The sequence below is a fragment of the Camelina sativa genome, chromosome 15 (genome assembly GCF_030686135.1).
Source record: "Camelina sativa cultivar CO46 ecotype springtype chromosome 15, ASM3068613v1".
Lineage (NCBI taxonomy): Eukaryota > Viridiplantae > Streptophyta > Magnoliopsida > Brassicales > Brassicaceae > Camelina > Camelina sativa.
Genome location: NC_141894.1, coordinates 6,363,930 through 6,391,793, shown reverse-complemented (window position 1 = coordinate 6,391,793; position 27,864 = coordinate 6,363,930). Strand labels below are relative to the sequence as shown.

Sequence of the window (27,864 nt, the reverse complement as noted above, 5' to 3'; positions counted from 1 at the left end):
TAAAGCAAATATGTGTACTCTACCAGAGTTTCTCTTGATAGTTCTTTGTAGTCCCCGGTTTAAGGGTTGTATAGATGATTAAGACAAACAAAAATGTAGATTGAAAGCTCAATGAAACTCAACTCGATATAATTCATCATCTGACTAATACAAAAGTGAGAAGTTTCGTGCGATCGGTGAAAGAAAAGTCTTTTTAGTTTAGAGACCCGGAAGCAGACAAGCCTGAGAAATTACCCAACCGACCAGGTAAGATAAAACGGAAGCAAATGCCGGTTTATTTCTTCATAGACGACTAATGACGGCTTCAACCTCCTGAGGAGTGTAGAGGTGATAAGTTGGTGCAACTTTGGCAATGTCGACATTGTTTGGTGTCACCTAAACCAGAAATATAGAGTGTCAAAAAGGGCTAAACCAGAGTTGAAAGCAACAGGCTTTAAGTAAACAAGCTTGACATCAGTTCAGTACCTTTTCTTCCATTACTTGCTTTAGGATAGATACAGCTACTGTTTCAGCTTCTTGCAGAGTTAAATCCTGTAAAAGTCGTAAAATTGAAGTTCAACGAAATAAACCCAAAGGGATTATGTAATGTACTTGGAACAGTCAAACAAGCAAGTTATTTATACCTTGTTGAATTGCTCTTGGAGAGAACTATCAGCTCCTTCTGAGCCTGACCCAATTGCCTTTGCATTGCATTGCCAGAATGTTCCCGATGGATCTGTGTAGTACCTGTACAAGATTAAGTTGTTTAGCATTGTTGTCTACCAATTTGAGATCATATAAACCGTTGGAAGATGAAATAAGCTAATCGAATAACAACTTACAGGCTCGGTCCATTTTCATCATGCCCAGCAATGAGAAGAGATACACCAAATGGACGAGACTGCAAAAAGTTCGTGAGACCAAGCTTAAGTACATTCACATAAAAAGGAGAGTGTAAAGAACCAAAAAAAAAATAATTGCTAAAACATTATGGAAGAGTTAGGGATTGTTATAGTGGTGCTTTAAAGAGCTGAATCTATCAATGCACAACTAAAGCTTAATCCCCAATTCAAGGGCTATCTCTGGTAGTTGATCATAATTTCCAAGCAAAAAGAAGTGAAATCCACTAAACATTTCCTAAGCTAGTAAGAGTAGTGGAGCAACTAATACCATTGACTCTTCCTCTCCTTCACCAAACCGTAAAGCCAGATCACACAAAGCTTGAGTTGTAGATTCTACAGTCATTGGCTCACCATACGAGAACCTGTGGTTCTGCACAACATAAAAATAAAGCAGTTGGTAACAGAAAGAACTTTCGATGTAAAGAAACAAAACAATGAGAAACCGAAATTGGGATCTCACTTGAGTTTCTACTCGTGCATGCTCAACAAGTGTTCGCGCATCAGCAATCAGACCACTCATAGCACATCCTATATGGTCATCAATTTCCATAATCTTCTCAACACTGCTCGGCTCCTACTTAAAAGAAAAAAAAGAGACTGAGAAAGCAGTCACTATTATAGGTAGACTCTATCAGATTCTATCAAACAGTGCCAAATAAATTTGAAGCAAAATATGAATGTACCAAATCATGAAGGCACAGAAATAGCAAAGAAAATAGCACTTCTTAGATGCTAACAAATCAACCAGTTGGTGTTGCTAAACATAACAAATGTAAATAAAAAAACAGGGAAAGTCACATGAGTCTCAGAGGTAAAATAGCTAGAGTAAAAGTATATACCAGCAAGGTCGAGGTGATACGCTTCTCGACAGCAAGAACAACTCCCTCTTTTGTCTTTACACCAATGGCAGTAGAACCAAGCTGCAACCCAAAACCATTACAAACAAAAACCTCGAGGTTTAGTGGATACACAATCTAACACAGTTATCCCCAACATAGCACACCACTAACTCAATTCCAAGAAAAATTCCACCTTTGCTATAGATGATTCTAAGGAAGCTAGAGTAACCGAGAAAGAAAATACCTTGATAGCTTCAATGGCATACTCCACCTGAAACAGACGGCCCTCAGGTGAAAAGGTATTGACTCCTCTGTCATACTCAGTCCTTTAGATAACCAAAACAAATACACAAACTTGATATCAATACAAAAACACCATAATCGCTGGGTTTAAAAGTGAACCCAGAAACGGTAACACACGATTACGTCGAAATCGAAGGAAGAAACATTTTTTACCTAGTGAGAAACATCTTCTTCTCGATTTCGATCTGAAATTAAACCTCAATGTCTGCAAAAAGAAAAACTATAAGCCCTAAATATTTCACAGATCGAAGAGGAATACAGAAACGATTACAGAAACTAAGAAATTGTATAGACACGAGAAAGCTTTACCAGCTGAATTGATCTACGAATCGAAGAAACAACTCTTTCTTCTCAGTTTGCTCCTCTCTAAGCTTCTGAAGAAGTAACAAACAAGTTAGAATTAGATGAACACTTGGGCCTTTAATGGGCTTTAAAATCCTTTCAAATAGGCCTTCAATTAGGCTAATAATATTTAACTTGTTAAGCTAATCACTTAGCCTAAACCCATGTACCTATTTTTTTTCACTTGTAGTCGTAGTCTCGTAGACGCATGTTTATGGTAATTAAAAAATAAGAGACTACAATATGAAGATAATATTGATAATTACGGTATCGAATTTTTATAATCCTAGTTGGTTATATAGAATTAAAGTTATTATAAAATTCGAGTGATCGTACGATAAATGATAAGTTAGGCCACCACTCCGGGATGATTTAAGTGGACGACGATTCTAGAAAATTGATTTATAAAACTTTAGTGACGTATTTAACATCCTAACCTCCTGAAACATATACCACAAATATATAGTATTAGTATCTAATAATTTATAGACTACTACTGATCGAGTAATCAATTAGCATTATCTATCAACACTATATTTTTGGTTTTGGCTTAAGCGACAAACAAAAAATTAAATTGATTTGTGGAAGTGTAAAGCAATTTTGGAAGTTTTCTCCAACGTTACGTGACCTACCCTCCTTATCTATGATTCCACCATTTGAGTTTATTTATTATATAGTTCATATTTGTTTTGGTTAAAAATGTCCATGATGAACTATTAAGGATTCCAAAGTTGTTGATGACTCAGAAACTTGTCAAAATTTGTAGTTTCTTTTTTAAGAAAAAAATAAAGATTCGCATAAGCTTATTTAAATTGATGGAGGAATATTCGTTATGTATAGTTTGGTTATATAATATTATAACTAAACCAGCGAGATAATATTACTATATGGCAAGTAATAACAACTTATTGAGCTTAGGAAGAGACAAGAGTTTTCCAAAGAGTACGACGACGACGATGTCTCCATGTTTAGCCAACACTTAATCTCTTTGTCTAATTTTAAACACTAGTTTAACCAGTCATGAGTCACCAATTATTTGACATTTGCAATAATTCTTTATTATCATGACTTTTATAGATATACTGACACGTGCTCCGATTGATTATAGTATAAATTAATCCGCGTCACACTGGACGACGGCACCATTATTAAGTAACTTCTCATAATCCAATTGGTCCAAATAGCCATCGTGTACATTGTTTTTGGAATTGACTTGATGTAATGACATATTAGTAGTGCCGATATGGAAAGATGATCTTTCAACTGATTTACACTGATTTCAAATCAGTGATGTTTTACACTGATTTCAAATGGCTATCAATTTCTCTTGAATATAAGTATTACGAATTTAATAGTTATAAAAGTAAATTGTATTCAGATTATCGGAGTAAGAGAGCCAAATAATAAATCTATATAAATAAATAAAAAACTTAGCTAAAAACAGACCTAAATGACTAGACATACACATGAATATGTGTAGATAAATTCAACGGGTTCACAGTGGTTCATTAACGTAAGAAGAAGAAAAACGAAACCATTAGAGAACCCCACGAAAAAGACAACTAAACCAGTTAACAAAGGAGAACGAACACTCTTATCGGCTATTATTTTATCTGCATCTTGCCTTCTTAAAAATTCTTATATTATAACTAAACAACTCAGATTCAACCAATAATCTGAATCCTATATAATTATTGTTGTTTAGGTATATGTCTTTTTTTCAAAGTTCTTGAGACCTATAAACCAAACACTTTGTCCAAAAAAAGAAGAGATCAAAGTTTCTTCTGGAAAAAAGAGAATCGCAAAGGCTATGATGGCCTATTCAACTAACCTTAGTCTTCCTCTTAAAACACCATGTTTTGTTCCAAAAACATTAAGATCAAAGACTTTGATGATGCTTCAACAGAGTCAAGTTCAAGTTAAAGTCAAACAAGTCACAGTTTCACAGCCTCAGCCGATCAGATACTCCACCAAGAACACCGTAAGATCCTCTTCTTTCTTTCTTTAAATCTTGATTTCTTGAAAATTTAGACACAACCCATTTGGCAAAAATATGGTTTTTGAAATTTCGGGTTTTTGTTTTTTCTTTCTCTTTCTTGAAACAGGTCTTTGAAGATCCGACGCAGGGGATCATTTGTTACACAGATGATAATGGAGAGGTCATATGTGAAGGATACGATGAAGGTCCTCGTTGTCCCACACAGTGTCCGATGGTAGCTTCTTACTCAAGGTACGATAAAGTTCCTAATCCTATATTATATCAGGTGGATCTTCTTTCGATGTTATTAATCATTGGATTTGGTAAAACAACAGAGAGGTGGAGATTCTTGATCTTTTGCAAAGAAGTTATCAGGAACTGAGCGGTGCAGAGAAAGATGGCCAAGAACAGATGATTGCTTCAAAACCAGAATTAAAGATGATCAACTGGAGCAACTTTGACTTTCTCTAACTCTCTTTTTTTGTTTTCTTTCTAAAACTCAGAACTTGTTCTCTCTTCAAAATAGCCTCTTCAATAAGAATGTACAGACAAAAAAAAGGCTGTGAAAGAAGCAGCGATTTGCTTCTTTCTTGTTTCGATCTTTTGTAAGAACACAAGCATGAATATATGTCCAGATTCTGATTTCAATCTTTTCTCAAGTTTTATGACAAAGAAAAGGGTACGAAGATGAAGCAATATAACAAAAGAATCTTTCATAAAATCATAACACATTAAAGCAAAGCTATACACAAGAGAAATGTCTCTCTTTCTTTTTTCTTTTTTTGTACAGAGAGGATAAAAATGAAATAATCTCACATCCTTCTGAGGAATGTTTAAGACAATCTCCTAAGTCTCTACAGTAACGACCCAAAATCTAAAAAAAGACAGCAAACAAAATCGATATCTGACAGCAACCCATTCTTCCAATAAATGAATAATTATGTGTTCCCAAATGCCAAAATCTATACAAGACCCAAAACACACTTTACAATATGATGATTCCTTATATCACTCTGCTTGTGTACCGGCTTGAGAGGTTTCTTCAGGTTGATCAGATCTGGATTCATTGGCAACGACAGTAGGTGGAGACCATTGATCAGGGACCATGAGGAAGTAAGTTGTCATTGCCTTTCTGAATCTTCTCTTGTATTGCTTTGGAGAAATTACGGTTGGTGCTTCATTCTTTGGTCCTCCTAAGATTCCTGTAAATTTCACCCAAGACTCTAGATGCTTGTCCCATGTGTACTGCCTCAAGAAGTCGATAATCCCGAGAACTAGCTCGTTCTTTTCTTCATCCACGCCTACTAGTAACGAATAATCCATCACATCACCCAACTGCAAACACGTAAAATATATTTATTGACAAAACCTTATCAAAGAGTAGTGAATATTATATGGTTTGCAGAAGCGTAAAGAACTCACTGCAAGAAAAGCAGTATCGTTCCAGACTGCTCTTTCCAACAATCGTTTTGCTTTGTTACCGACGAAAATGGGACAAGTTGGCATTGCTTCAATTAAGTTTTGATCCAGTAAGACTTTGTTGCTCCCACTAGAGTCAGGATTGTAGCGAGCCCGGGAAGATCCTTTGAGGTCATAAAGCCGTTTCACAGTTCTTCCAAACAGAAGATTCTCCATAATCAGAACATCCATCTTTGTTTCTTTCCCGCTCTTAAGTTGCTTTGTTGCGACCTAATTAACACAATACATATTTTCATCAATAATGAATCAAACTGACCGGGAAATCTCCCAACTTAGCTATTCATACCTGATAGATTCCCAAGATTTTTGCCAGGCAGGTTGGGCTTTTCGTGCTGATAGACTCAGATAAGTATTTGAAGTAAGCAGGTGCAAATTTGATGAATGATTCCAATTCTGTCTTGGTGACTTGCTTGATGATAAATCGGTCATCCAGGGTTTTAGCGAAGAAAACATTACTCTTGCCACCTTGAGCTCCCCATTTTTTACACCGGCTAAGAGACCTTATAAACTCAAGTTCTGAAGGGAGACATATACCCCGCAGCGCCTCAAACCGTTTTGCATAGTAACAAGTAACTGTGTACTTCACTTTTCCAAGAGTACCATCCTCTCCATATGAGACTCGAGCATGTAAAGCTTTTGTATATAATAGTGGGTCCAAAAGCAGTGAGCTACTGCGAGACGAGGACATTGAAAGTATGCTCTCATCAACTGAACCAGTGCTTCTGCTAGGGTCAAAAATAGTGTCATCAACTGGGCGAGCGATATTCAGTTCGGAAGGATATGAAACTAAAGATTCCCCTTCAACAGAAGTTTGGCGTTGGTATTCGGGTGACATCAAGGCGTATGCAATCATACTCGTAGGTTCATCATCATAAACCGGAACCACAATATCATTCAAGCCTACGGGCAGAAGTAGCCTTGGTCCACCTTGAAGCTCTGCCTCTCTAAAAGATGATATATAGATAGGGCTATGCTCGCCAAATGTATCAAGCTTCTGAGAGCTAAGCAAGAAATTCTTGTTAATGGAACGGTAGAAATTGAGGAATGGCACACTTAACCAGCTTACAGAGTCTTCTGAATTCTCATAGTTCTTACTCAGCATTGCAGGGGAAACTGGATAAGCCACCTTGAATTCGTTTTGCTGTTCTGGGAGATCTATAGGCTTTAGCCCCTCTGAGATTGGAGGGAAAGTTGACGAATTTGACATGGAGGAAGGAGGAAGCAAGACCTTATTGTTGGTTGGAATCTCCACAGATGTTTGACGTTCCCCTATCCATGCTGCATCAAGAGTGGCTGATAGATTTTTCATAACTATCTGGCCATCAGACTGTGTTCTGCGAACATCAAGTTTATTTTCCAGAGGATAAGATGTATCTGGTAAGGTCTTGCTTGGAGAAACTTCTCCCCCATCCTCCTTTTCCTGATTCAGATCTGGAATTGTATCCGCTTCCTGCTGAACATTATTTAAGGAGCCAGTGTCACCAGTAGAATCATCATCAGGATTCAGATTAACCTCTGAGCCAGTAAGAAGGGAATTGTTCTCAGCATTCATCTCGGGGAGCGTCTGGCTCTTAGCCAATGGAGGTTTCTCAAAGTCTCTCTTTGTGTCATCACTATTCTCAAGCTTATGTAAAGTTGATGCATTAATCAAGCGGTGATCCCACATGTATGACTGAAAAAGCAGTTGTCTGCGAATCCGGTATAGCTCAAGAATGTCCACGAGGGGTTGGCCTTCCTTCCCCTCCCTGTGCAACATCTTTCGCATATTCTCCTGAAAGAAATGTAAGAATAGTTACAAAACGGACCTTGTCTTGTTTTGGCTATTTTCACTCATTTGCTAAAAGACATAAAACCAATTTGTTTTGCATCTCTGAGTTTTAGATACTCTTTAATATAAAAACATAATTTATCACCTCAAATTCTGCTTTCTCTCTTTGCAACACTTCTTCGAGTTCACCAATTCGACGTCTGAAACCTTTCTCTGCAATTTGACTAATAGCGTTTAAAACTTCAGAAAACAGAAGCTCTGCTCTCTCTATCACCTGTTTAATAAAAACGACAGAGAACTCAGTCAAGTCAAAGTATTTGATTTCAAATCTGCATCTAAGAAGATCACAGGTACATTACCTCGTCTGTCTCTCTCTGTATCCAGTCCTGATTCTCATAATTGAAACTAAGAATTGATGGTGGAAGGTAGACCGAATGAACATCTATAGTAGCGTAACGGAAGCAAGCAACCATGTTCCCAAAACTGCACGGGCACAACTTGTTAGGAAAAAAACACAGACTTTTAAATAAGACAATTTTTAAACAATGAAATCATTTGGCCTGAGGAGGACGCAAGAAAATAAGTACCCATAGAAGCGAAGACAATCTCTATGCAGAGAATGGCCACAACAAGCTACTCTACTAGCAGCTGCGTGATTTGAGAAACTGAGCTCCAGAAACTTCCCAAACGATAATCCCCATGCAGCATCAGACATAACCACTCGTAGAGTAGCTGGAGGGAAGCCGTTAGGTCGCGGACATCTCAGGCATCTATGCCACATCCAGATTTTCCCCTCCTTTTCACCAGGTAAGAGATAATCTTGGAGCTTCTTGACAGATATTGTAAGGCTACCTTGTCGATGAGTGTAACAGTGAACGTGAGCTTCTGATGGCATCTCACATGACCGGCATCTGTAACTCTGAAAATGTTTTGAGCATGCATTTAGGTAACCAAATTATTATGCAAGCTGTAACTGAAATGTTAAACCTTAAAACAAAAAAAAAACAAAAAAAACTCACCTGATCAAACAAATGATCTCTCAAGAACCGTCCCAAGGGTTTATCAAAACTACCATAGTATTTTATTCGAAAGAGGTGAGACCTCTCACATACAGTTCCTTTCCACACTGATCGGGACGATAGAGAAACCAAAATGCTTTGGTGGTCAGAGGGTGACGGGGGAAATTCTTCTTTTTGAGATTGTGTTTCCTTTGGTTTTTCAGTGGTTTGTTGTTGGACCGCTGTAAGCTCTGAACTATTGTCTTGGTTTTCGACCATAATGCTCGTACCAGTTTGAGAACTCTGTCGCACAAAGCCTTGTTCAGATGAATGTAAGGAATTGTCCCCTGTGTCATCTGCCACAACTGTTGGGTTGCCTTTGTCAGCTGGTGTGGCCACCGGTAAAGATCTTCCAGACAAATCTGAGTTTATGCTCTCTGTCACACGTTCAGGCAAATTCAATGAAACATTATGGCGTGAAAAGACGAAACTCGGGTTTGTTTCTCTAGTCTGCCAGCCTGAACCATTGGGTATCATAGGATCTATATCCTTCTGGATGGATAGATTGGTGGTGGTCGAAAGCAACTCTGATACTGGGACACTGTTTGCTCGTTGTGGTTCAGCACAAGATAGCGTTGTCGGAGATTTTTCATATGTTGAGACCGTGAAACCTGGCACAGTAGATATTGAACGTTCAATGCTCATAGATTTATCTGGAAGTGCAACCGTAATGGGGGAATTCAACGGAAGTTCTGGTGAGGCTCCCTCATCAGCAAGAAATGATGTCTCGAGTGCCAAATGATAAGCTGCAAAGACTCCATACTGGACCACGTGCTTTACTTTTTTCAACTCATCTTCACTTGCACCCCTAAGCAATATCTGAAGAACAAAGGACAAAAAAAGTAAGAAGTAATATCATGAGGTAATCAGATAAAAAAAAATATATGTTCTGTGTATTTAATTCTAATAGTTGGGAGTGCTTACTGTAAAACCTAATGGCTTTGGGCAATTCTCAAAATACATCAATGTCTTCACCACTTTCTTTCCAACTTGACCAGTTGAACCATGTTCTTCAAGAAACCTATCAACCCGAAAATTCTCACAGTTACCCAGCTTTTGAGAGGAGAGGTGGTCTACTGAAGGTATTATTTGAGCACCAGTGCAGCGAGCAATGCGTTCTAAAAGTGGCCTCTTGATATTTAGAACAAGAGATATGTCTTTAGCTAGAAGATACTCTTGCGCAAATCTAGAGACTGATTTTTCGACTAGTAAAATATTTGGACGTTCCGCGTGAATCTTTGCAACAGCCATCTTTAGATGATCCTTTTCCTGAAAACCAAAATATGTGTCAGTAAAAGGGTCTAGGCATAGATAAGAGAATCCATATCCAACCACCAACGAGAAGACAAGTAAATATGTAAGTGGCAGGCAATTTTCACCTGTTGCAACAAAGTATCAAAACTTGATAACTGGTTTGAGACCCTTTGATACTCAAGTCCACCGCCTAGAATCAATATTCGAGCTTTCTCAATCATTGCACTCATTCTCCTATGGGCCACATTTTTCTTGCAAACAACTCCTTTGACAACCTTGCTGTAAAGTAAAACACGAGATGGATTACCAAAGAATGAAACTTCAGAAATATCCAGATGACATGATGAAAATACACAGTGCGTGAAATGAATCACTACGGACTCGACAGCAGTATTTTGGGATTAAATGTTTTTGCTTCTATTACCTATCATGTGGGAATCCAGAAGCTAAGCACTTTACTTTGACATAGCCACCAGGATCCATTCCTCCACTTTTGCTCATATCAGGCTTTAATAAGTTAGCAGCCTCCCAAGAGAGAGAGGTGATAATCTCCAACCAGCTCTCTTTGCCCTCTTCGTCGCTCACGGGGATGTTCTCAACTTGCAACAGTTGTGCAAGCAAAGCCCTAAAGTGCCCATCAACCACATTCTTCATAGCCTTCTTGTGCTCTTCAGTTGTGTGATCCTCGCCACGGTAATCTCCACTTCCAAAGCTAGTGGAAGGTCGTAAGTATCCCCACTCACCTGTGGCATCTCCCTCATTATCTTCCTCATCAAACAAAGCACTTTCTCTCTCATCTTCTTCATTTTCTGGATCAGGTGGAACCCACAAAAGTCCATTGTTCTCGAAATCCACCGGTTCTGCCACTTGATCATCTGAAATATCTGCTGGAGAAGGAGCTTCACATTCTTCACGACCATCATGCTCATCTTTCTTGTGTAGCTGTTCTGCTCCTTCCCGAATCAGTGATTCAAGACACTGATCAATGAGTGGAGAGCTGCTTAAACTTTTCTGGTCAGCGGAGAGATGCTTACAGGGGCCATCATCAATGCTCATCTCATCATATTCCAAAGGACCATAATATTCATTAGCTCGAGGAGAATGACACGTCTCAATATACTCGTCGTACTCATCATCACTCCTGATGCAGACAAGGAACCAATAAATAAGTTACCCAAACACGACTGTGAATCTAAAGCACCCTGATTTCCTAGATTTGACACAGGAAATAAGTAGTGGTTACATACTTCACAAGCCGAAGAAATATTTTGATCGACCTCTACCCTGGAATTGCATAAAAAGCGTGGTCAAAGGCCACAGGACCTACCCTAGAGCTCGTTCGAAGAGTTAAATAAGCTTCACTCTTACTTATGAGAGACCAAAGAGAAGTGAGAGAAAAGGAGTACCTATTTAGAGCAAAGCGAGATGGATCTTCCACATCAGTGGCAATGCAGCTGCTCCTCCTTGAAGTTTCTTTGCCTTGCCTCGTTGTGCTTGTCTCCATAGAAGATACCCCGTGCAAGTTGACATCAGAACTATGTTGAGCCCTTTGATAAGGACCAACTAGTCCTGGCATGGAGCCAAGAGCAAAGCTACTACTATTGGCAGTTGTACTAGTCTTTGAGCTAAGAAGACTCGTCTCTGAAGGTGAAGTGCTAAGTTCAGTAATATGTGAAACATGCGGTCCACCATCACCGTGCTCCCATTGCCTGAAACAATAATTGCAAACACGGATCCTCTCCCACTCTTCACGGGGAGTTCTCAAGTCGGTGGTGGGAACAAAAGGTATAGAGTTAGAAGTACACTTGCCACAGAAAACTCTGCCACAGAGACGACAATGGTGCCTACGATTGATGAGGGTAAACTGAGAATCACACTCGTAACATACACGACAGCTCTGATCAGGCATCCAAAAATCCCTGGACACGGTAGCTGGCTCGGATCGCCAGGGGAGCCAGGATTTGACCAGACTCACAATCTCAGAGAATGTCCTATTACTATCTCTTGTACCCATCTAAAATCTTCCAAACCTTCCCAACCATCATGCTAGGACGGTCATGGAAAGTCTAGAGAATCCAAATATAAAAAAAGCTCAACAACACCTTAATCAAATGGAAAACCCTTAAAAAATCCAACTGCTACTGTAATCTCCAGCAAATAAATATATATATATATATATATATATATATAATCTCAATCAGATTGGCTCGTATCGATTCATCCTTCTTCGAGAAAACTCAAGCACATACCGATGGTCTATCATTAGTCAAGAGACCCTTGAGCTTAACCTCTCTCACTGAAATCAAAACAACACATATACAAAAGTTAAAATGCTAAAAATTGGTTTCAACATGAAGACATGTTTCATGACGATCTAATAATTCGCAGATTAACACCAACACCGATCATATAAAAAATCTGGGGGACGATCGAAGAAACCTTCGTTCTGTTTTTCTAAAACATTTTTTTCCAGGGATATGCAACGGCGACTTAAAATCAAGCAAAACCTAATAATTACCATAATATGGAAAAATTCAAAAAAAAAAAAAAAAAAAAATCCTTGGAAATCTCACGATCATGATGAATCACAAAAAGAGAAGGCGAATCGTTTTTCTTAAGAAAAAAAAAATGTGTACCCTAAAAACTCATCTGAATTGAACGAATCGAATTTTACCTTTGAGCTGAGATTCCTAATTCAAGTCACACAAGAAGATCGTCGTCGTCGTCGTCAATAAAAATACCTCAGAATCGAATTTTGAGGGATTGTTTCTTTCCCCCCTTTGATTTTTTTTTTTTTTTTTGAAAATAAAAATAAAATTAAAAATTGAAAACAAAAACAAATGAGAAAATTTGGAGGTATTGTTGACTGATATGATATATTCATGATTTTCTGTGGCAGAGAAAGCGACATCGTCGCGTCAATAATCTCAGTCACACGGATCATAACCTACACCTTCACGTACCCAATCAATAACTCTGTATTTAATTTTTTTTTTTTTTTTGTTAACTGCGTAATTTATGTTTGTGTTTTTATTGGCCCACGGAATGAAGAATATGGACCCAACAAATACATACATTCCATAATTAGGATTTATATACATTATTATCAATTTAATTAGACAAGACGCGTTATTACTGACAAGTGACAACTACTACAAATCAAAAACTTTTCTTATATAAAGAAAATCTAGAGGATTTTAAAAATTCCCGAAATTAGCTCTTTTTGTTAAGTTTTATTGTGAAAACATATAGATATATGTAAAACTTTATTAAACTACATTATATATATATTTGTTTTAAACATTTGTTGAAATCTAGTTAATTAGTGATGTTTTTTCCATCTAAGAAAAAGTCAATTAATCATGCAAATATCCTCGTTGAGATGTATATGTTTTTTAATTTTGTTTTTCTCTAATAATTTTTTGTATATTAAATATTTGGACCGAAAAAAAGTTGTCAAGCGCTGATATCACAATTCTGATCATGTCCCGATGAAATTTGGAAGGCGAGCCATAATTACCCCAAAACTTTAATTTGTCGTCGAACTGATTCTGAACAAGATATTGAACCTGAACTAGGAACAACAAATTCTGATTAGAACCACCTGAGTAACAAAAGTCTATGCATTGCTTGAGGTTGCACTTCCATGGTTCAGTAGTGAAGTAGTCGAAGCTCCCATTAGTATTTACTCCAAAATAGTGGAGCACATTTTTTTATGTGAGCTGGCATATGTGATTGAGCATCTGCTCATGCAAGGTTACTTCACTACTGACCAAAAATACATACATTCTATAATTAGTATTTATATAAATTATTATGAATTTAATTAGACAGACGCATTATTTCTAACAACAAACTATTACAAATCAAAAAAAAATTATATAAAGGAAATCTAGATGATTAAAAAAAATTCCCGAAATTAGCTCTTTTTGTTAAGTTTTATTGTAAAAACATATAGATATGTAAAACTTTATGAAACTCCCTTTTTATATATATTTGTTTTAAACATTTGTTGTAATCTAGTTAATTAGTGATGTTTTTTCCACCCAAGAAAAAAAAAATTCAATTAATCATGCTAATATCCTCATCGATATGTATATGTTTTTTTTAATTTTGTTTTACTCTAATGATGTTTTTATATATTAAATATTTGGACTGGAGAAAATAAATATAAGAAGACGGACACAAGGCATTTGCTTTCTTTGATTATTTCTCGTGAGTTTTTTACTTGTTTCAAGAAGCCAATCAAATACACCTATGTGTCTTTCTTTCTTCACAAGAATTTTTTTAATTAAAAAAAAAGAACGTTATCAACAAAGAATAGTACTCCTTCACTCCTAAACTAAATTATTTTCGATTATATACTTATTTTACAACTATATTACCCATTTCAAGGCCACAAACCAAAAAATATGGTGGAGATAATATAGTATGATATATTTATCGTTTAATTATCAGAAACACGCATTTAGTCAATTAACCATTTCGAAAGGCAACAAAAATAGGAACAAGATGCAATCATTGACAGCTAGAAAGGTAGACTAATTTCATCATTTGGTTTGGATACGAAGTTTCCTTATCTAATTATAGATACACAAACAAAAATTTGTTTTGTTTGTGTTCTTTCTTTGGGATAATTCAACATGAGCCTTATTACGTTCCGACATGGGTCCAATATATACTACAACGTTGATGTTTTACTTTTATTTTTTGTTTCATCTTTGTCCACATGATGAATATATTTCGGTGGATCGGATATATATTACGTTGAACATATTTTGGAATTGGTACCATAATTGCCTTATAATTTTCTTGCCATAATTTGAGTCATGGTTTTGGGCCATCTAGAGAAGCTTGAAGTTTCGTGGACTCATTGGGTCTACATGCCCAATTCGTTTTGTTTGTATCTGTTTTAACTTATAAAACAGGTTTATTTTGCGACTTGCGAGTTGCGACAACAACACAGAAAAAAAGACAAATGCATAATCCGTTTGGAGTTGGCTAAGTGGCACAAAGCAAGATATTGTGAAAAGTTAGGCACTGTTTAATTTTAATTTTTAACTTTTATCAGTTATAAAAATTTATAGTTGAAACGTTTTATTTATTCGTGTACAGTGGTTGATATTTTCATATAGCATGATTTGTTGTTTTATATATTACGTATGTAGACAAGCACTACTAATACACCCTCCCAATATAAATCTATGAGTTTATCTTTATACATCAAGCATGCTAATCTTTTTTTGGGGGTCAATCTCAAGCATGCTAATCTAACATGTCTCATTCCAATTTCTTAAAATGTCCCCAAAAAGTGTCTTTTTAAAAATTCAATAAATTTGGATCACTCGTACGCAGCAGAAGGTAGAATGGGATGTATCACTAATTGTCCCTTTGCACACCAATAGAGATATACGTGCTTGCAAAATAATATTAGGCTACCTAATACTTCAAATAAAGTACTTCATACACTAGATCATTATTCGGTTTAATTAAACTAGCGATATTTTAAAAACTCGTCTCTTGTTTGTCAGTAATCGATACATGGACCTGGTGCTTATCCTAACAGAAAAAGGGCACAAAAAGTACCCCCAAAAAGGTTAGATATATTGGACCGTTTGTGTCATCTAAATTGGATTTGTAATAGATGATGTACACTTAGGAACAAAGCCACCATTTATAAAAATATATATGTCAAAAAGTGTCATTTAAACATTGAAAGCTCTTCGACTAATGCAATCTACATGCATGGACAAAGAAAAAAAAAAAAGAGAGAACTCGATCAAACGGTCAATTAATACGGAGTGTTACCATGCCATGATGAGACGAGAACTAGAAACATGTAAAAAACAAAAAAGTTTAGTTTTGAACTTTAAATCTAAATGAATATACATACTGTACATACAAGTTTAATACAGATAATGGTAACAAATAAAACGTTACTAACTGTTAGATAATGCACAATTATTCGAATCCGGATTCATAATTTGTTATGGTATAAGAAAAGCGTTTCTCTTTATATTTTAAACATGTTTTTTTGGGTGATCTCATCAAATAATATAACTCAACTTGCTGTTTTAGTATCAATTCGGGATCCGTCAGCTACGAGAAAAGTTCAATATGACAAAAGTTTGATATTATTCAATTAAAGTGTGTAAATTAATGGGACAAATAAAAAGCCTAACTTTTACTTCATATGATTAAAGAAAGAAACTCGAATATGTAATATAGACAGAGACAAAAGGGTAATGATGTCTGACACTTATCCGCCTAATTAGACCTAAAACCTGTGACACGATCTTCGTCGACTTCAACTTCATTTACAAAACAGTGACGAGTGACGACCAAATCTCATTTTATGTAATTGATATCACATATATAATTACAATGTTATATTTATAATCATACGTACATCTCTTTATCCTAGTGTAAAATGATACATTTCGATCTTTTTAATAACTCAATCACGATTCACGACGCACGATATACATCACTATACAATACTGTGTATATCTATATTTGCGTCTAACAATTATTCAGTTGGTGTGATATATTAACTATTAAGCATTGACTCAATTGTTTATATAGTTGAAATCTATAAGTGTGTTGAACGAAATATGAGTGAATATTTTTGCCATTAAAAGTTGTTAAAGACAGTGTTTATTTCGTCCGTTTCATAACAAGTTTAGAACTAAATATGTTTCACAAAAAAATTATTGTATAGTACTTTCAAAGCAATTTTATTATTATTTAATTTATTAGTCAGAGAGACTAAATATTATATATAGTGTAATAATAATGCTATATTATAAACTCTAAATGATTTTTGCTTGGTATTTCTATATTTAGCAACGATGTGAGTGTGACATGCGCACAAGAGGAAATACAACTCAAATTTGATTGAGCAACTTCTCAAGCTACCTAGAGCCCTCTATCTTGCTTTCTAAAATAAAAATTATAATTGTCGTATATATTTTTTTGTTCTCCAAAGATTGTCTTTATAGGATTTCACATTAAACATGTGGAAGAAGACCTTGATCAGATCGATATATTAGTAGTTCACATATCAATGTACACAAATAAATCTATAAAATAACTCGACATCACATGCATATAAATTAATAATCATTAAAATTCGAAGATTCAAACATACATAACGAGTCCTTTCTCCTAAACCACGTGGACTTAAAAATGTGATAAGAACTTAATTAATTGCTTTGAAGATTAAGTTGACTTAAAATAATCAGAAACGAACAAAGTAAGTAACTTCCACATATCGGTTGTGCATATAAACCCCACTTTTAATCCATTTATGTCGACCAAATCGAATCAACAAAAAAAAAAAAAAAAAAAAAAGAGTTTATAATCATTGTCTTGATATTGATATATGCAATACCGACGACCTTTCGAGACAAAATCTTGTCAGAATCGAATCTGTCCAGCGGAGACTATGGTGAAGATTCATCCCGATGATGTGACGACAACCTCCGGCGCTGGAGAAGAAACAATTTCGCCGTACTTGACGACGGAGCCAGAGAGTTTCACGATTTGGATGAAGTCGTTGGTGTTCAACACAAATGGCTGCACCGTCTTCAATTCCAAAGGAAGGATTATTTATCGTGTAGACAATTATAATTCTAAGAGCTGCCGTGAAGTTTATCTCATGGATTTGTCCGGTCATGTCTTGTTTACCTTACGTAGACAGGTATACGCACGTCCCTCTCTATTTTTTTCATGCAATGATATAAAATTTAACGATAAATAAAACATTTATTCACTTCTCAAAACTAATTATGTTTTTGTTTTTGTGTGTGTGTAGAAATTTGGATTATTCAAGACTTGGGAAGGATATAGATCATCATCGGGAACTACCGAAGCAACAACAAAACTAGAATATTTTCGCGTGAAAAATAAAGTTTTTCAGATTCCGAATAAAGATTCATCGTCTTCGTATAGAGTCGTCGCGGGATCGTGTAGAAACGATGAACAATATTGTTATAGGATGGTAAATCGCGGAGCAAGTTTAGTGATCGAAGACAATAGTGGGAAATTATTGGCAGAAGTGAAGAGAAAACAATCGAGGAATGGTTTGAAGTTAGGAGAAGATGTTTTGACGATGACGGTGGAGTCACAAGTTGATCATTCTTTCATCGTTGGACTTGTTTTAGCTCATAGCCTAATCAATTGTATACTGTAAAAGGTGAATACTTTACTTAACCATTGCTAAGATAGTAAATTGATGATATTTTTGGGTTGTAAACTAGCTTATAAATTTTTAGCTTCCACTAGTTTTTTTTGGAGTTGTTACTTATAAAAGTACACAACATATGTTACGATTAAAAACTAAAAAAAAAAAACCGTCCAACTGATGTTAATTGTTGTAACGTTTTAATAAAGTGAGTGTAAGCTCTCTTTTCTTCGCTTAACAAAAAAAAAAAAATGGGGACTTATATGATAAATTAATAATTTTGAGATGAATTTAATAAATATATATGGTAGCGGTCTGGAATAAGTGAATAAATTAAAATGTTTGAGGACCCAACTAACAATTACCCTTTTTAAAAAAAAACCGTAATTAAAATATGATATGTACCAGCAAAATCGTAATTATTGTACACAATTTTATGGGTGAGATTCGATTTGAGACCTAAGAGAAGATCTGAATCGTTTAGCTCCGAGAGACGTTAAAAGACATCACACCATCCTTGTAGTTCTAAGGTCCCATTCTTCAGTTCTTCTCATTAGAGATGTTAAACCATCGGGCTCGCATTCATCTAGTTTGTTAGAACCACACGGTTTGCGTTCGTAATTATGTCTAAAACTCACCCTAATAAGTCTAACTAATTAGCAGATCATCCCGTAGATTGGCAATGAAAACGGACGATAGAGGATAACATGGCAAGGAACATCGTAAAGCTCGCAAAAAACAACTTAGGTGCACCAAGTAAACACCGACACCGTTTTAACGACGTTAGCTAGGAGGAAGAAAAGCTGACAAAGAACTGGAATACGAAAACGTTCATACTAGAAATCTGATGACAAAAAAAAACTCACCCTTCATATGATCCACTCTCGAATAATGGCGGCTTGCTGATAAAGATTGAGTTACAGTTCTCAATCTCTTATCATCCTAACAGAGCACGCAGGCTCTGTTCCTTTCTCACGCAGGAGAAGCTTTCACAACAATCAACATGAATGATTCTCTTTTACAACTCCAGATTATATACGATAGTCCTTCTTTACTCGCACGTGTCTCCCTCTTCGTCCGCACGTGCTCCAATTCCTCTGTTCTTCCTTCTAGTATACACTTGTATAGGCTTATCACTTGCACTGTAACAGTTACCACCTGTCCCAAAAGTGGCTGTCGTGGCATAATGCTGCAGTTTTGGAACACCGCAGTCGCGTCGCCAAAAATAAAATCGACCGTGCCAACTATATCACACTCAAAAAACAACTGATGGCCTTAATGTGCATATAAGGTGTCCTGAAAGCCTTCAAAACGACATCTGTACATCACGGAAAAAGGAGGACTTGCTGTGGAAAGCGACAGCTTGGTGTTTCTCCGGTCCGGCCACATTACGAAACATCATATCCTTTACCACGAAATTGTCTCTGAGAACCGCTGCAAAAGAAAACAAGAGAACAAAATATTACAAAGTCAGACTCTTAAGTGATAGTGAAAATAGAGTAAACCTTGGTTAATCAAATGGTTAAAGTCTGGTTATCAAGTGAAACTTACAGAACGTCGCTGTCTCGAAAGTAGCCAAATCGGGAAAATCAACTCGACTCATGTTGCCGACGACGACCGTTTTGTGGCTTCCGTCGCCAAACATCACAACATGTTTTTTGGACACTTTGACGTTTTCTTTGTAAACTCCTTCCTTGACATGTATGACGTATGGGGAGACGTTGTTTTCAGGTACCGCCGCCGGTGCTTCCGTGATGGTGCGGTGGTCTCCGGTACCATCTAGGGACACGGTTGCTTTAGCTTTTAAGTCACAATGGATCATCTCCTTCTTCTCACTGGAAAGCCAAACGGGATCAGATCCTTGTCCCCCAAGTAAACTAGCATGAGCTGTTAAAATGATCATGATAACAACAATGCGTCGGCTTGACTCCATTTTTGCCCTCCTCTTGAGTAATCTCTGTAATCTCTCCCTCTGTAATCTCTCTCTCCTTTTCTCTTTATGTAAGTTGAAGAAATGATATTTTTTTGTGTCTTAATGTTCATTACTGTCTTCCATTAGCCTTTTTCTATTTTTTGCGTTTGAGTCATAGAAATAGGAGTCGACATCTCTCTTTAGCTTCATATATCCTTGAAAGGTAAAGAAAATATGTCGTTAAACTAAAGACCAAATAATTGTATGGGAGGCCATGTGACTTGTACCCAACCTAGGTGTTAACCTATGTATATGATGTAGTTAATTATAAGTGTGGTTTATTTTTGAATTTCCTACTTGTAACATCAGTAACATACATCATACCGTAGAAGTCTGATATGATTTTTTTTTGTGTTGACTGAGAGGATTATTCCATGTGGGTTACTGAGGTATACGTTTTATTACTACTGTAATCCAAAAAAATCTATTAGTTTGTAATACTAGACCTTTACATGTAATTTTTGTGAAACGATGGATCATGTATCGAAAACAGTTGTCGACCATAAAGGAAAAAATATTGGCTGGTTCAAGTTTAAGCATACCTTAAAAAAAAAAAAAAAGTTATTAATTTTTATAAAAATTTGGATCTACAAGCCAACACCAAAAACGAGTGTATATAATCAAGTATTTTAAGTGATTTATGTAAAATCATCAAACCATATGTTAATCAGTTATTATTTTTAAAAAGTTTACTAGATTTTAATCCGCGGTACACACCGCGTGCATATAATTTTATTATTATTTTATATTTTATATTCTATTTGTTTGTTAAATATTGGATGTTTTATAAATAGAGAAATAACCTAATTTTCCGGCCGCCTGTGAGACTAAATGTTTATATTAATTTTTTAACCTCTAATATACTATATGATCATTTGTTTATTATATTTAGTTTGTTTTTTTTAGTGTTTGAGATTCTATTTCAATTTTTAATTATTATAAAAAAATAACGGATCTAAATACATAATAAGTCATTTATATGATGTGATTAAGTCACATTTTCCTAATGAATTAATTATTTTACACAATCTTAGGTAAAACAGATTGATTTTCTATATCAGATATTATAATATTTATAGTGTTGGCAAATAATAAAATGAGGATTTAACCCGTGTTAGTACATATTTAATAATATTTTATTAATTCCAATATGTCCTTTTTATAATCACATTATAATAGTATTTTAAAAAATTTTAATTTTACATATTCATAATATTTTAAATTTTGTTAAATTATATATATTCATTAAAATATTTAAATAATTAGGAATCGAAGTTCTTCTTACGTTAAGAATCAAAACTCACAGGTTTGGAAAATAAAATAGAAAATATATCATAGTTTATGTCTCTATATAATATTGATTGCTATTTTTATTTTTTTGTTGGAATGAAATGTAAAATATTTAGGAAACAAAATCTGAAATGATGTTATTTTTGGAAAGTTTTTAGGGATTAAATTTGTAAATAATTTTTTTAATACATATAACTTCAAGGGTAAAATACCAAATGTACTTCAAAAATGTTAATATAGATTTAGGAAACAAAATCTGTCGTGATACTATTTTTGGAAATTTTTGAGGGGTTAATGTTGTAAATAAAAATTTAAATAAGTAAAACTAAAAGAGCATAACACAAAATATACTTCAAAAATGTTAATATAGATTAAATGTTATTAAATTAGTGTCCCATACACAGCCCTCTACTGCCATCAGCTCTGCTACTCCTATTTCTATGACTCAAACGCTAAAAATAGAAAAAGGCTAATGGAGGACAATAATGAGCATTAAGACACAAAAAGATATCATTTCTTCAACTTACAAAAAGAGAAAAAGAGAGAGAGAAATTACATAGGGAGAGCTCAAGAGAGATTATAGTGTTCCCATACACAGCCCTCTGCTGCCATCAGCTCTGCAAATCTATTATTCAAAATACTAGTTCAATACTTTAAAAATCCTCTAAACCATAACTGAATTTAATTCAAACACACTCATATAACTGAAATTGTTTAACTCGAAAAATATAATTTGGAATTGATACAAACAAAAAAATATGATGATTGTGAAAAACTTAGATATTTGATACCCTGGTTCTTTTAACAGTTTTGAAAAAAAATATGATGATTGTGAAAAACTTGGATATTTGAAGCAGTCCTAAGAAATGGATAGTAAAAATGGATTGAACCATGATCAATCGAATAGTCAAAGTTGGGTTATTGAAGTAAAATAATATAATGTTAATGGACTAAACTGTGATCAATTTAATAGTTAAAGTCGGGGTATTAAGTGAAACGTACAGTTAATCGCAGTCTCAAAAGTAGCCAAATTGGGGAAATCGACTCGACTCAAATTGCCGACGACTATTGTTTTGTTGCTTTCATCACAACATGGTTTTTGGAAACTATGACATTTTCTCTGTAGATTCCTTCCTTAACATGAATGACGTATGGGGAGATGTTATTTGCTGATACCGCTGCTAGTGCTTCCATGAGAATTCAATGGTCTCCGATACCATCTCGGTACACGGTCGTATTAATTAGCTTTTCGGTCACATTCCATCATCTGCTTCTTCTCACTGGAACCTCAAAAGGGATCATCAGATACTTTTCTCCCAAGTAAACTAGCATGAGTGACTGTCAAGATGATTATGAAAACTATGATATGAGTCGGCTGTACTCCATTATTGCAAAATATATTACTAACTATATACTGAATATTTTGCTTATATTTTTCTTATATTTTGCTTATGTTTTACTTATTCTTATCTTATTGTTTGCTTATTTTTGTCAATTTTATTTTAAAAATTAATATTAGTGATATCTTTGTCAATTCTTTTCAGTTTTACAACTTTTTTGGTTCAGAAACTCATCAACAATAAACTTCTACGCTTCCTCGTCTGTCATTACCGGAGTATACCCAATCCAATTGACCCTCTTAGTCACGTCCGAACCCGGTCCATAGTTTTGGTATTCTCCCAATGTTACCGTCGGAGGAGGCGGATCCGTTGAGCTGTTCCAAGCCAGCCAACCCCTAGGGTCAACCAATTGACTCAACTTGGTATGCATGACAATGACTCTAGCGTAGCTCCTCCATGGACGTCTAGATATACTCTGAAATTACCGTCGTCATATGTTATGATTTTACTATGTGTGATGGAGAAACCGGTGTTGCTTTCTCGATCAATGGCGGCTTGTACTGTGACAGTTACCACCTGTCCCAAAAGTGGCTGTCGTGGCATAATGCTGCAGTTTTAGAACAGCGCAGTCGCGTTGCCAAAAATAAAATCGACCGTGCCAACTATATCACACTCAAGAAACAACTGATGGCCTGAATGTGCATATAAGGTGTCCTGATAGCCGTTGAAGGCACACCGAAACATAACCGAATGCGTCGATCTCGCGTGGAATGCGACGGCTTGGTATTTGGTGGGCAGCTAAATTAACAAACCCAATGTCTAAGAGATTAATGTCTATGCATGAAAACACAAGTGATATCTTGTATTGTGTTTTAGATGCATGAGTATGTATTGTTCAATTTAATTACGTATAAAATTTTATTGTCCCTGTATAGTTGTCTATATTCGCAAAGTTGATTATTTTCTTTTTGTTAAATAGTTGTGTATATTCATTTACAATATTTGCCTATTTCGAGTTAGTTCCATTTTCTGTGGACTATGGAGTGAACCTACTAGTCTAGCATTTTTTTTTCTATTATTACAAAGACATAATAACTAGAGTAAAAAACAAAAAACAATACTAGTAAGAAAGAGCCACAAATTCGTTGATGGCTTTTGAAAAGCAAAATAGCACATTTTCTGACACTGTGACACATGCAGAGAGATGGACCACAATATAGGTTTCAGTGCATCTCTTTGTGACTTATGAATGCTAGATTCATGGTAAAAAAATTCCAACTCATGTCATTTTATGCAAATTTACCAAATATCATCGACCCCTCTGAAAAATCTTAGCTGCACATTTAATCATCCGAATTTTGGGAATGAATTACATCAACATATATATTGCGAAGAATGTAATAAATTTGGGCATAATATAGACAAACTCGAATTGCAATAAGTAAATGACTAACATTTGTTGTTCTTCTCTCTTTTCTTTTTGTTTTTTTTTCCTACGTTAAAAAAAAAAAGAACAAAGAGAATTGAAATCTTTGTTACTTACTCCTAAACAAATGAAGATTTGAGAATTAACCCATGAGAATCCATGAAAATATATCTGGTAAAAAATTTGGCACAACTCAAGATTAACCCATGAGAATTACAATATTGACAATGCTTTTATATGTTTCTATCATTATATGTATTTGTTTGAACTTATTATATCCAGTTTTAAGTTTGATTTTTTTTTAGTATTGTAATAAATGTTTTAAAGTTTTTATAATGTAATATATTTGTTTTTAAATAAAATATATTATATTATAACTACAATTTCTAGTTTTATTTTCCTAATTTTGCATAAACTCTATAACTAACATTTATAACATTATAAAATATACTAAAAACACATTTTTAATATAAATTATATCATACTTGGTGAAGAGATCCATATTTAATGATGACTAAAACTATCAACAGTGAACTTGTTGAATAATTTTTTCAACAGTTTAATGCCTCCAGTGGAGGTGTTGAATAAAATGAAAAATTTATGTGGATTAATTTCAGTTGAATACATTCAATATGTTGAATGCAAAAGAAACGAGGTCTTCAATGATAATTGTCACCTTGTGATTGGAGAGAGTAGTGAGAAAAGCTTTTTTTTTTTACCGACACTTTTTTTTTATCTGTTGTTTTTCTATTGGTGTGGATGTGAAGTTCTTTTTTTATTTATACTCAATTATTTGGTTGTAATCAGTTTTTTTTTAATTATATCAAAATTCATAATTTTTTAAAGTCTATGTATAGAGACTACTTTTGTTTCATTTGGATAATTTTATTTTTTGTAGTTACAAAAAAAAATAGAATATAAAATAAAATTGGTGGGGTAAGATGTTGAAAACTATTAAACAAAACTATTGTAAAAGTTAAAACTAAAATGGGTGTTGAATAATGAAGTGGAAAAAAGGGAAGATGATGTGGAATATTAAACTAAATGAATATTTAATCTTTCAACAATTGTATATAGTCTAATGGGAGGAAAAAAAATAAAAACAAGTTGGGGGGAGGGGGGGGGGCCTAAAATTTAATTAGTAGTGGAGATGCTAAAATTTAAGACATCCATTTGAGACTTTTGAGTATTACTAATGGAGATGCTCATAGTCAACAAATTTTAACCCAAATATAGTGTTTTTAATTAACTAATAAAGTAACGTTGTTTATGGTAGGACATATTTTTAAAATATAACATTAAATGTTCAAATTATTTTTTGGAAGTAAAATAATGGGATTTTCAATCCCAAAATCAAGAGTTCTATAAATCCATCAGTTTTTTTCAAGATCTGGAAAATTGCAAAGCAAATTGTTTTCTTACAAAAAAAAATAATAAGTAATGATGGGTTTCACAAAAATATTTGTGACATCCTTTCTTGTAGTTATAATGGTGGTTTCGTTGTCCACCCAAAAACGATATGGTGTCAGGTATGTTCTTTTATATACCAATAATTAGAACCGATTAACTTTTTCATACAGTATATTTTGTTAGGAGCAACATATATACAACATGGAGAAGATTTAGAAATTGTAAAAGAATCCTGGTTTGTGAAAGTATAATTTGACATTGTGGAATTTTTGCATATGTGTGTGTGCAGAGATCCAAACTAAAGAACTGAAGGCCCACATGAAATGCTTTGAGGAGTTATTATGCGCGCCCATAACTGGAGCACCAAAATGCACCGAGACCCAGCCTGCCGAGACCTGCATATCAAAGGGGTACGAGACTGGAGACTGCCGTCCTCCCTATAGGAGCCCTGACAAACCTTTCTGGTGTTGTTGTTATTATCAATAGGGATGATCCATCTAATTCTTTATGAGAGTCAGTCAATGTGGTTTCTATGCTGTCAAGAAAATAAGTGAAAAGGTTTTTATGTGTGTTTCTGTTTTTAGAGATAACCAAAAGGCATATTTGACTACAATTCAATTAATTAAAATTTCATATTCCAATGCTATCTTCATTGACAACTAATTAATCCTATGCATTTATCTAAAAACGAAAGACCCTTCGAGTTCAACATCCAACGCCATTATATAGTGTCAGTGTGAATGCATTTAGAGACATAGAAGTAGTAATCCAAACAGAACAAGATGAATGACGGTTCGTCATCATCATCATCGTCAAGCCCAAAGATGGACACGGATGTGTTGGTAGACGAACCTACTTCTCTGCTTTATTCGATTACGATGAGGTTTTCCCAATCTCCGACGAGAACTACGCTACGGAGCTTTATCTCCAAGAAGCTCTGTTTTCTTCCTTGGTCGCTTCTACGGTTGGGGTTAATCATCATCATCCCCAAGTCCAGATAAACCTTGTCACGCGGGTTAAGCAGGAACCGGAGAAAAAAATCGAGGAGGATCCCGTCAAACCATCATTCTGTATGATCTGTATGGACCAGAAACCTTCGTCTGACATCTTCCGAGGAACCACTAACTGCACTCACTCCTACTGCACCGACTGCACCGTACGTTACGTGGCGACTAAGATCAAAGATAACGCAGCGAGGATCAAATGCCCTGACGGGGAGTGCACGAGTCTTATAGAGCCGTACGCTTGTCGAGATCTGATCCCTAAGGACGTGTTCGACCGCTGGGAGAAGATCTTGTGCGAGTCGCTTATCTCCTCGTGGGATAAGTTCTACTGTCCGTTCAAAGACTGTTCGGCAATGATGGTGAACGACGGAGGTGGTGATGCTAACGTGACGCAGACGGAGTGTCCGTCTTGTCACAGACTATTCTGCGTGCAGTGCAAGGTTACGTGGCATGCGGGGATTGGCTGTGAGGAGTTCCAGAAATATGGGAATACGAAGAAGAAGACTAGTGATGAAGAAGATGCTTTGTTGGTTCAGATGGCGAAGAACAAGCAGTGGAGAAGGTGTCCTCAGTGCAAGTACTACGTTGATAAAGTCGCTGGTTGTCTGCATATAAGTTGCAGGTTTGTGTTTTTATCATTACAAATCTTTTTTTTTTAAGGAAGTGTTCCAATTCTAACATCGATCGTTTGGTGACTTTGGTCTTTGTCTTTTGGGAGTTTTGTAGGTGTGGGTTTCAATTTTGCTATGGATGTGGATGTGCGTGGGTTTCTTCTCACGCTTGCCATATTCGTACTTAAAAGGCCCATTCGATGCGTTATTTGATCAGATTTATTTATAAATCTAAGCTAAGGTTGTTGGCGTATTGTTTAGCACTCTAGCGTAACGACTGTTATGCCCATTAGGCCATTACATAATATGCAAATGTAAGTCTATTGGAAAATAATATTAAGGTTTCAAAAGGTCGAAGGTTTTGATTCGACTTTGATTAATAAGTTAAAGCTAAAGCGAAAAGGAAGAGTAATTAGAGAAAGAGGTTCATTCTATATGTTTCGCTTTAGAGAACTTCCTACTCAGTACTCACTAGTCAGTAAGTCACACTACTAGACTTCCCCCAAAGTCAATAATAATTGGTTTTACTTTTACATAAAGAATCCTAGAATAGTCTCTCTATTTATTTTTTACCCCACAAGTAAAAGAAGGAAAAGGAATAGTCCCATTGTACCTGAATAATTCTGCAAAATTCAATGATCTTAATGAATTGCAGAAATTTTTGCCTGACTAATTTCTGCAAAATAAATAATACACTAGACCTACACTTATTGTCCGTATTACC

General features: G+C 35.3%; 5 protein-coding genes and 1 pseudogene across 6 annotated transcripts; 3 read left to right on the top strand and 3 right to left on the bottom strand.

The window, feature by feature from the left end:
• Nucleotides 1-78: 78 nt before the first annotated feature.
• On the bottom strand, nucleotides 79-2,708 carry LOC104745703 (proteasome subunit alpha type-5-B). Of its 2 annotated transcripts, XM_010467019.3 has the most exons (11): nucleotides 2,536-2,708; nucleotides 2,333-2,397; nucleotides 2,177-2,228; nucleotides 1,965-2,046; nucleotides 1,721-1,801; nucleotides 1,342-1,455; nucleotides 1,150-1,251; nucleotides 822-880; nucleotides 624-726; nucleotides 466-531; nucleotides 79-375 (listed from the first exon to the last, which is right to left on the bottom strand). In XM_010467019.3, exons 3-11 carry the CDS (start codon nucleotides 2,188-2,190, stop codon nucleotides 283-285), a joined length of 714 nt encoding a protein of 237 aa, XP_010465321.1. In that variant the 5' UTR covers nucleotides 2,191-2,228; nucleotides 2,333-2,397; nucleotides 2,536-2,708; the 3' UTR covers nucleotides 79-282. The 2 variants fall into 2 exon arrangements, with proteins under 2 accessions (XP_010465321.1, XP_087343922.1); XM_087487796.1 differs by lacking the exon at nucleotides 2,536-2,708 and having other exon boundaries at nucleotides 1,150-1,455; nucleotides 2,333-2,403.
• A 1,109-nt stretch (nucleotides 2,709-3,817) lies between these two features.
• Nucleotides 3,818-4,991, top strand: LOC104745702 (uncharacterized). The gene is made up of 3 exons (XM_010467018.2): nucleotides 3,818-4,346; nucleotides 4,471-4,595; nucleotides 4,679-4,991. The coding sequence occupies exons 1-3, from the start codon at nucleotides 4,176-4,178 to the stop codon at nucleotides 4,812-4,814; spliced, it is 432 nt and encodes a 143-aa protein (XP_010465320.1). The 5' UTR covers nucleotides 3,818-4,175; the 3' UTR covers nucleotides 4,815-4,991.
• A 50-nt stretch (nucleotides 4,992-5,041) lies between these two features.
• On the bottom strand, nucleotides 5,042-12,794 carry LOC104745701 (1-phosphatidylinositol-3-phosphate 5-kinase FAB1B). Its single transcript, XM_010467017.2, has 12 exons — nucleotides 12,577-12,794; nucleotides 11,309-12,198; nucleotides 10,327-11,043; nucleotides 10,028-10,181; nucleotides 9,573-9,917; nucleotides 8,610-9,467; nucleotides 8,178-8,509; nucleotides 7,950-8,073; nucleotides 7,736-7,864; nucleotides 6,109-7,593; nucleotides 5,766-6,032; nucleotides 5,042-5,678 (listed from the first exon to the last, which is right to left on the bottom strand). Exons 2-12 carry the CDS (start codon nucleotides 11,914-11,916, stop codon nucleotides 5,352-5,354), a joined length of 5,346 nt encoding a protein of 1,781 aa, XP_010465319.2. The 5' UTR covers nucleotides 11,917-12,198; nucleotides 12,577-12,794; the 3' UTR covers nucleotides 5,042-5,351.
• Nucleotides 12,795-17,216: 4,422 nt separating this feature from the next.
• On the top strand, nucleotides 17,217-18,187 carry LOC104748185 (protein LURP-one-related 11-like). The gene is made up of 2 exons (XM_010469863.3): nucleotides 17,217-17,604; nucleotides 17,719-18,187. The coding sequence occupies exons 1-2, from the start codon at nucleotides 17,287-17,289 to the stop codon at nucleotides 18,094-18,096; spliced, it is 696 nt and encodes a 231-aa protein (XP_010468165.3). The 5' UTR covers nucleotides 17,217-17,286; the 3' UTR covers nucleotides 18,097-18,187.
• Nucleotides 18,188-19,138: 951 nt separating this feature from the next.
• LOC104748184 (pectinesterase 2.2-like) lies at nucleotides 19,139-20,020 on the bottom strand. The gene is made up of 3 exons (XM_010469862.1): nucleotides 19,639-20,020; nucleotides 19,412-19,521; nucleotides 19,139-19,276 (listed from the first exon to the last, which is right to left on the bottom strand). Exons 1-3 carry the CDS (start codon nucleotides 20,018-20,020, stop codon nucleotides 19,139-19,141), a joined length of 630 nt encoding a protein of 209 aa, XP_010468164.1.
• Nucleotides 20,021-26,307: 6,287 nt separating this feature from the next.
• On the top strand, nucleotides 26,308-27,328 carry LOC104748183 (E3 ubiquitin-protein ligase RSL1-like; annotated as a pseudogene).
• Nucleotides 27,329-27,864: the final 536 nt, after the last annotated feature.

What these genes read in the sequence shown, in the direction of transcription:
- LOC104748185 (XM_010469863.3), top strand. Translation starts at nt 17,287, where the DNA reads ATGCAATACCGACGACCTTTCGAGACAAAATCTTGTCAGAATCGAATC. An exon ending in TGTTTACCTTACGTAGACAG is followed by an intron (nt 17,605 to 17,718) that starts GTATACGCACGT and finishes GTGTGTGTGTAG; the next exon opens with AAATTTGGATTATTCAAGAC.
- LOC104745701 (XM_010467017.2), bottom strand. Translation starts at nt 11,916, where the DNA reads ATGGGTACAAGAGATAGTAATAGGACATTCTCTGAGATTGTGAGTCTG. An exon ending in TCTGGATTCCCACATGATAG is followed by an intron (nt 10,182 to 10,326) that starts GTAATAGAAGCA and finishes TTTACTTTACAG; the next exon opens with CAAGGTTGTCAAAGGAGTTG. An exon ending in ACGATACTGCTTTTCTTGCA is followed by an intron (nt 5,679 to 5,765) that starts GTGAGTTCTTTA and finishes ACGTGTTTGCAG; the next exon opens with TTGGGTGATGTGATGGATTA.
- LOC104745703 (XM_087487796.1), bottom strand. An exon ending in GTATCACCTCGACCTTGCTG is followed by an intron (nt 1,456 to 1,720) that starts GTATATACTTTT and finishes TCTTTTAAGTAG; the next exon opens with GAGCCGAGCAGTGTTGAGAA. An exon ending in GATGAAAATGGACCGAGCCT is followed by an intron (nt 727 to 821) that starts GTAAGTTGTTAT and finishes AATCTTGTACAG; the next exon opens with GTACTACACAGATCCATCGG.
- LOC104748184 (XM_010469862.1), bottom strand. Translation starts at nt 20,020, where the DNA reads ATGGAGTCAAGCCGACGCATTGTTGTTATCATGATCATTTTAACAGCT. An exon ending in TTTCGAGACAGCGACGTTCT is followed by an intron (nt 19,522 to 19,638) that starts GTAAGTTTCACT and finishes TTTCTTTTGCAG; the next exon opens with CGGTTCTCAGAGACAATTTC. An exon ending in AGTCCTCCTTTTTCCGTGAT is followed by an intron (nt 19,277 to 19,411) that starts GTACAGATGTCG and finishes CCAAAACTGCAG; the next exon opens with CATTATGCCACGACAGCCAC.
- LOC104745702 (XM_010467018.2), top strand. Translation starts at nt 4,176, where the DNA reads ATGATGGCCTATTCAACTAACCTTAGTCTTCCTCTTAAAACACCATGT. An exon ending in GATACTCCACCAAGAACACC is followed by an intron (nt 4,347 to 4,470) that starts GTAAGATCCTCT and finishes TTCTTGAAACAG; the next exon opens with GTCTTTGAAGATCCGACGCA. An exon ending in ATGGTAGCTTCTTACTCAAG is followed by an intron (nt 4,596 to 4,678) that starts GTACGATAAAGT and finishes GTAAAACAACAG; the next exon opens with AGAGGTGGAGATTCTTGATC.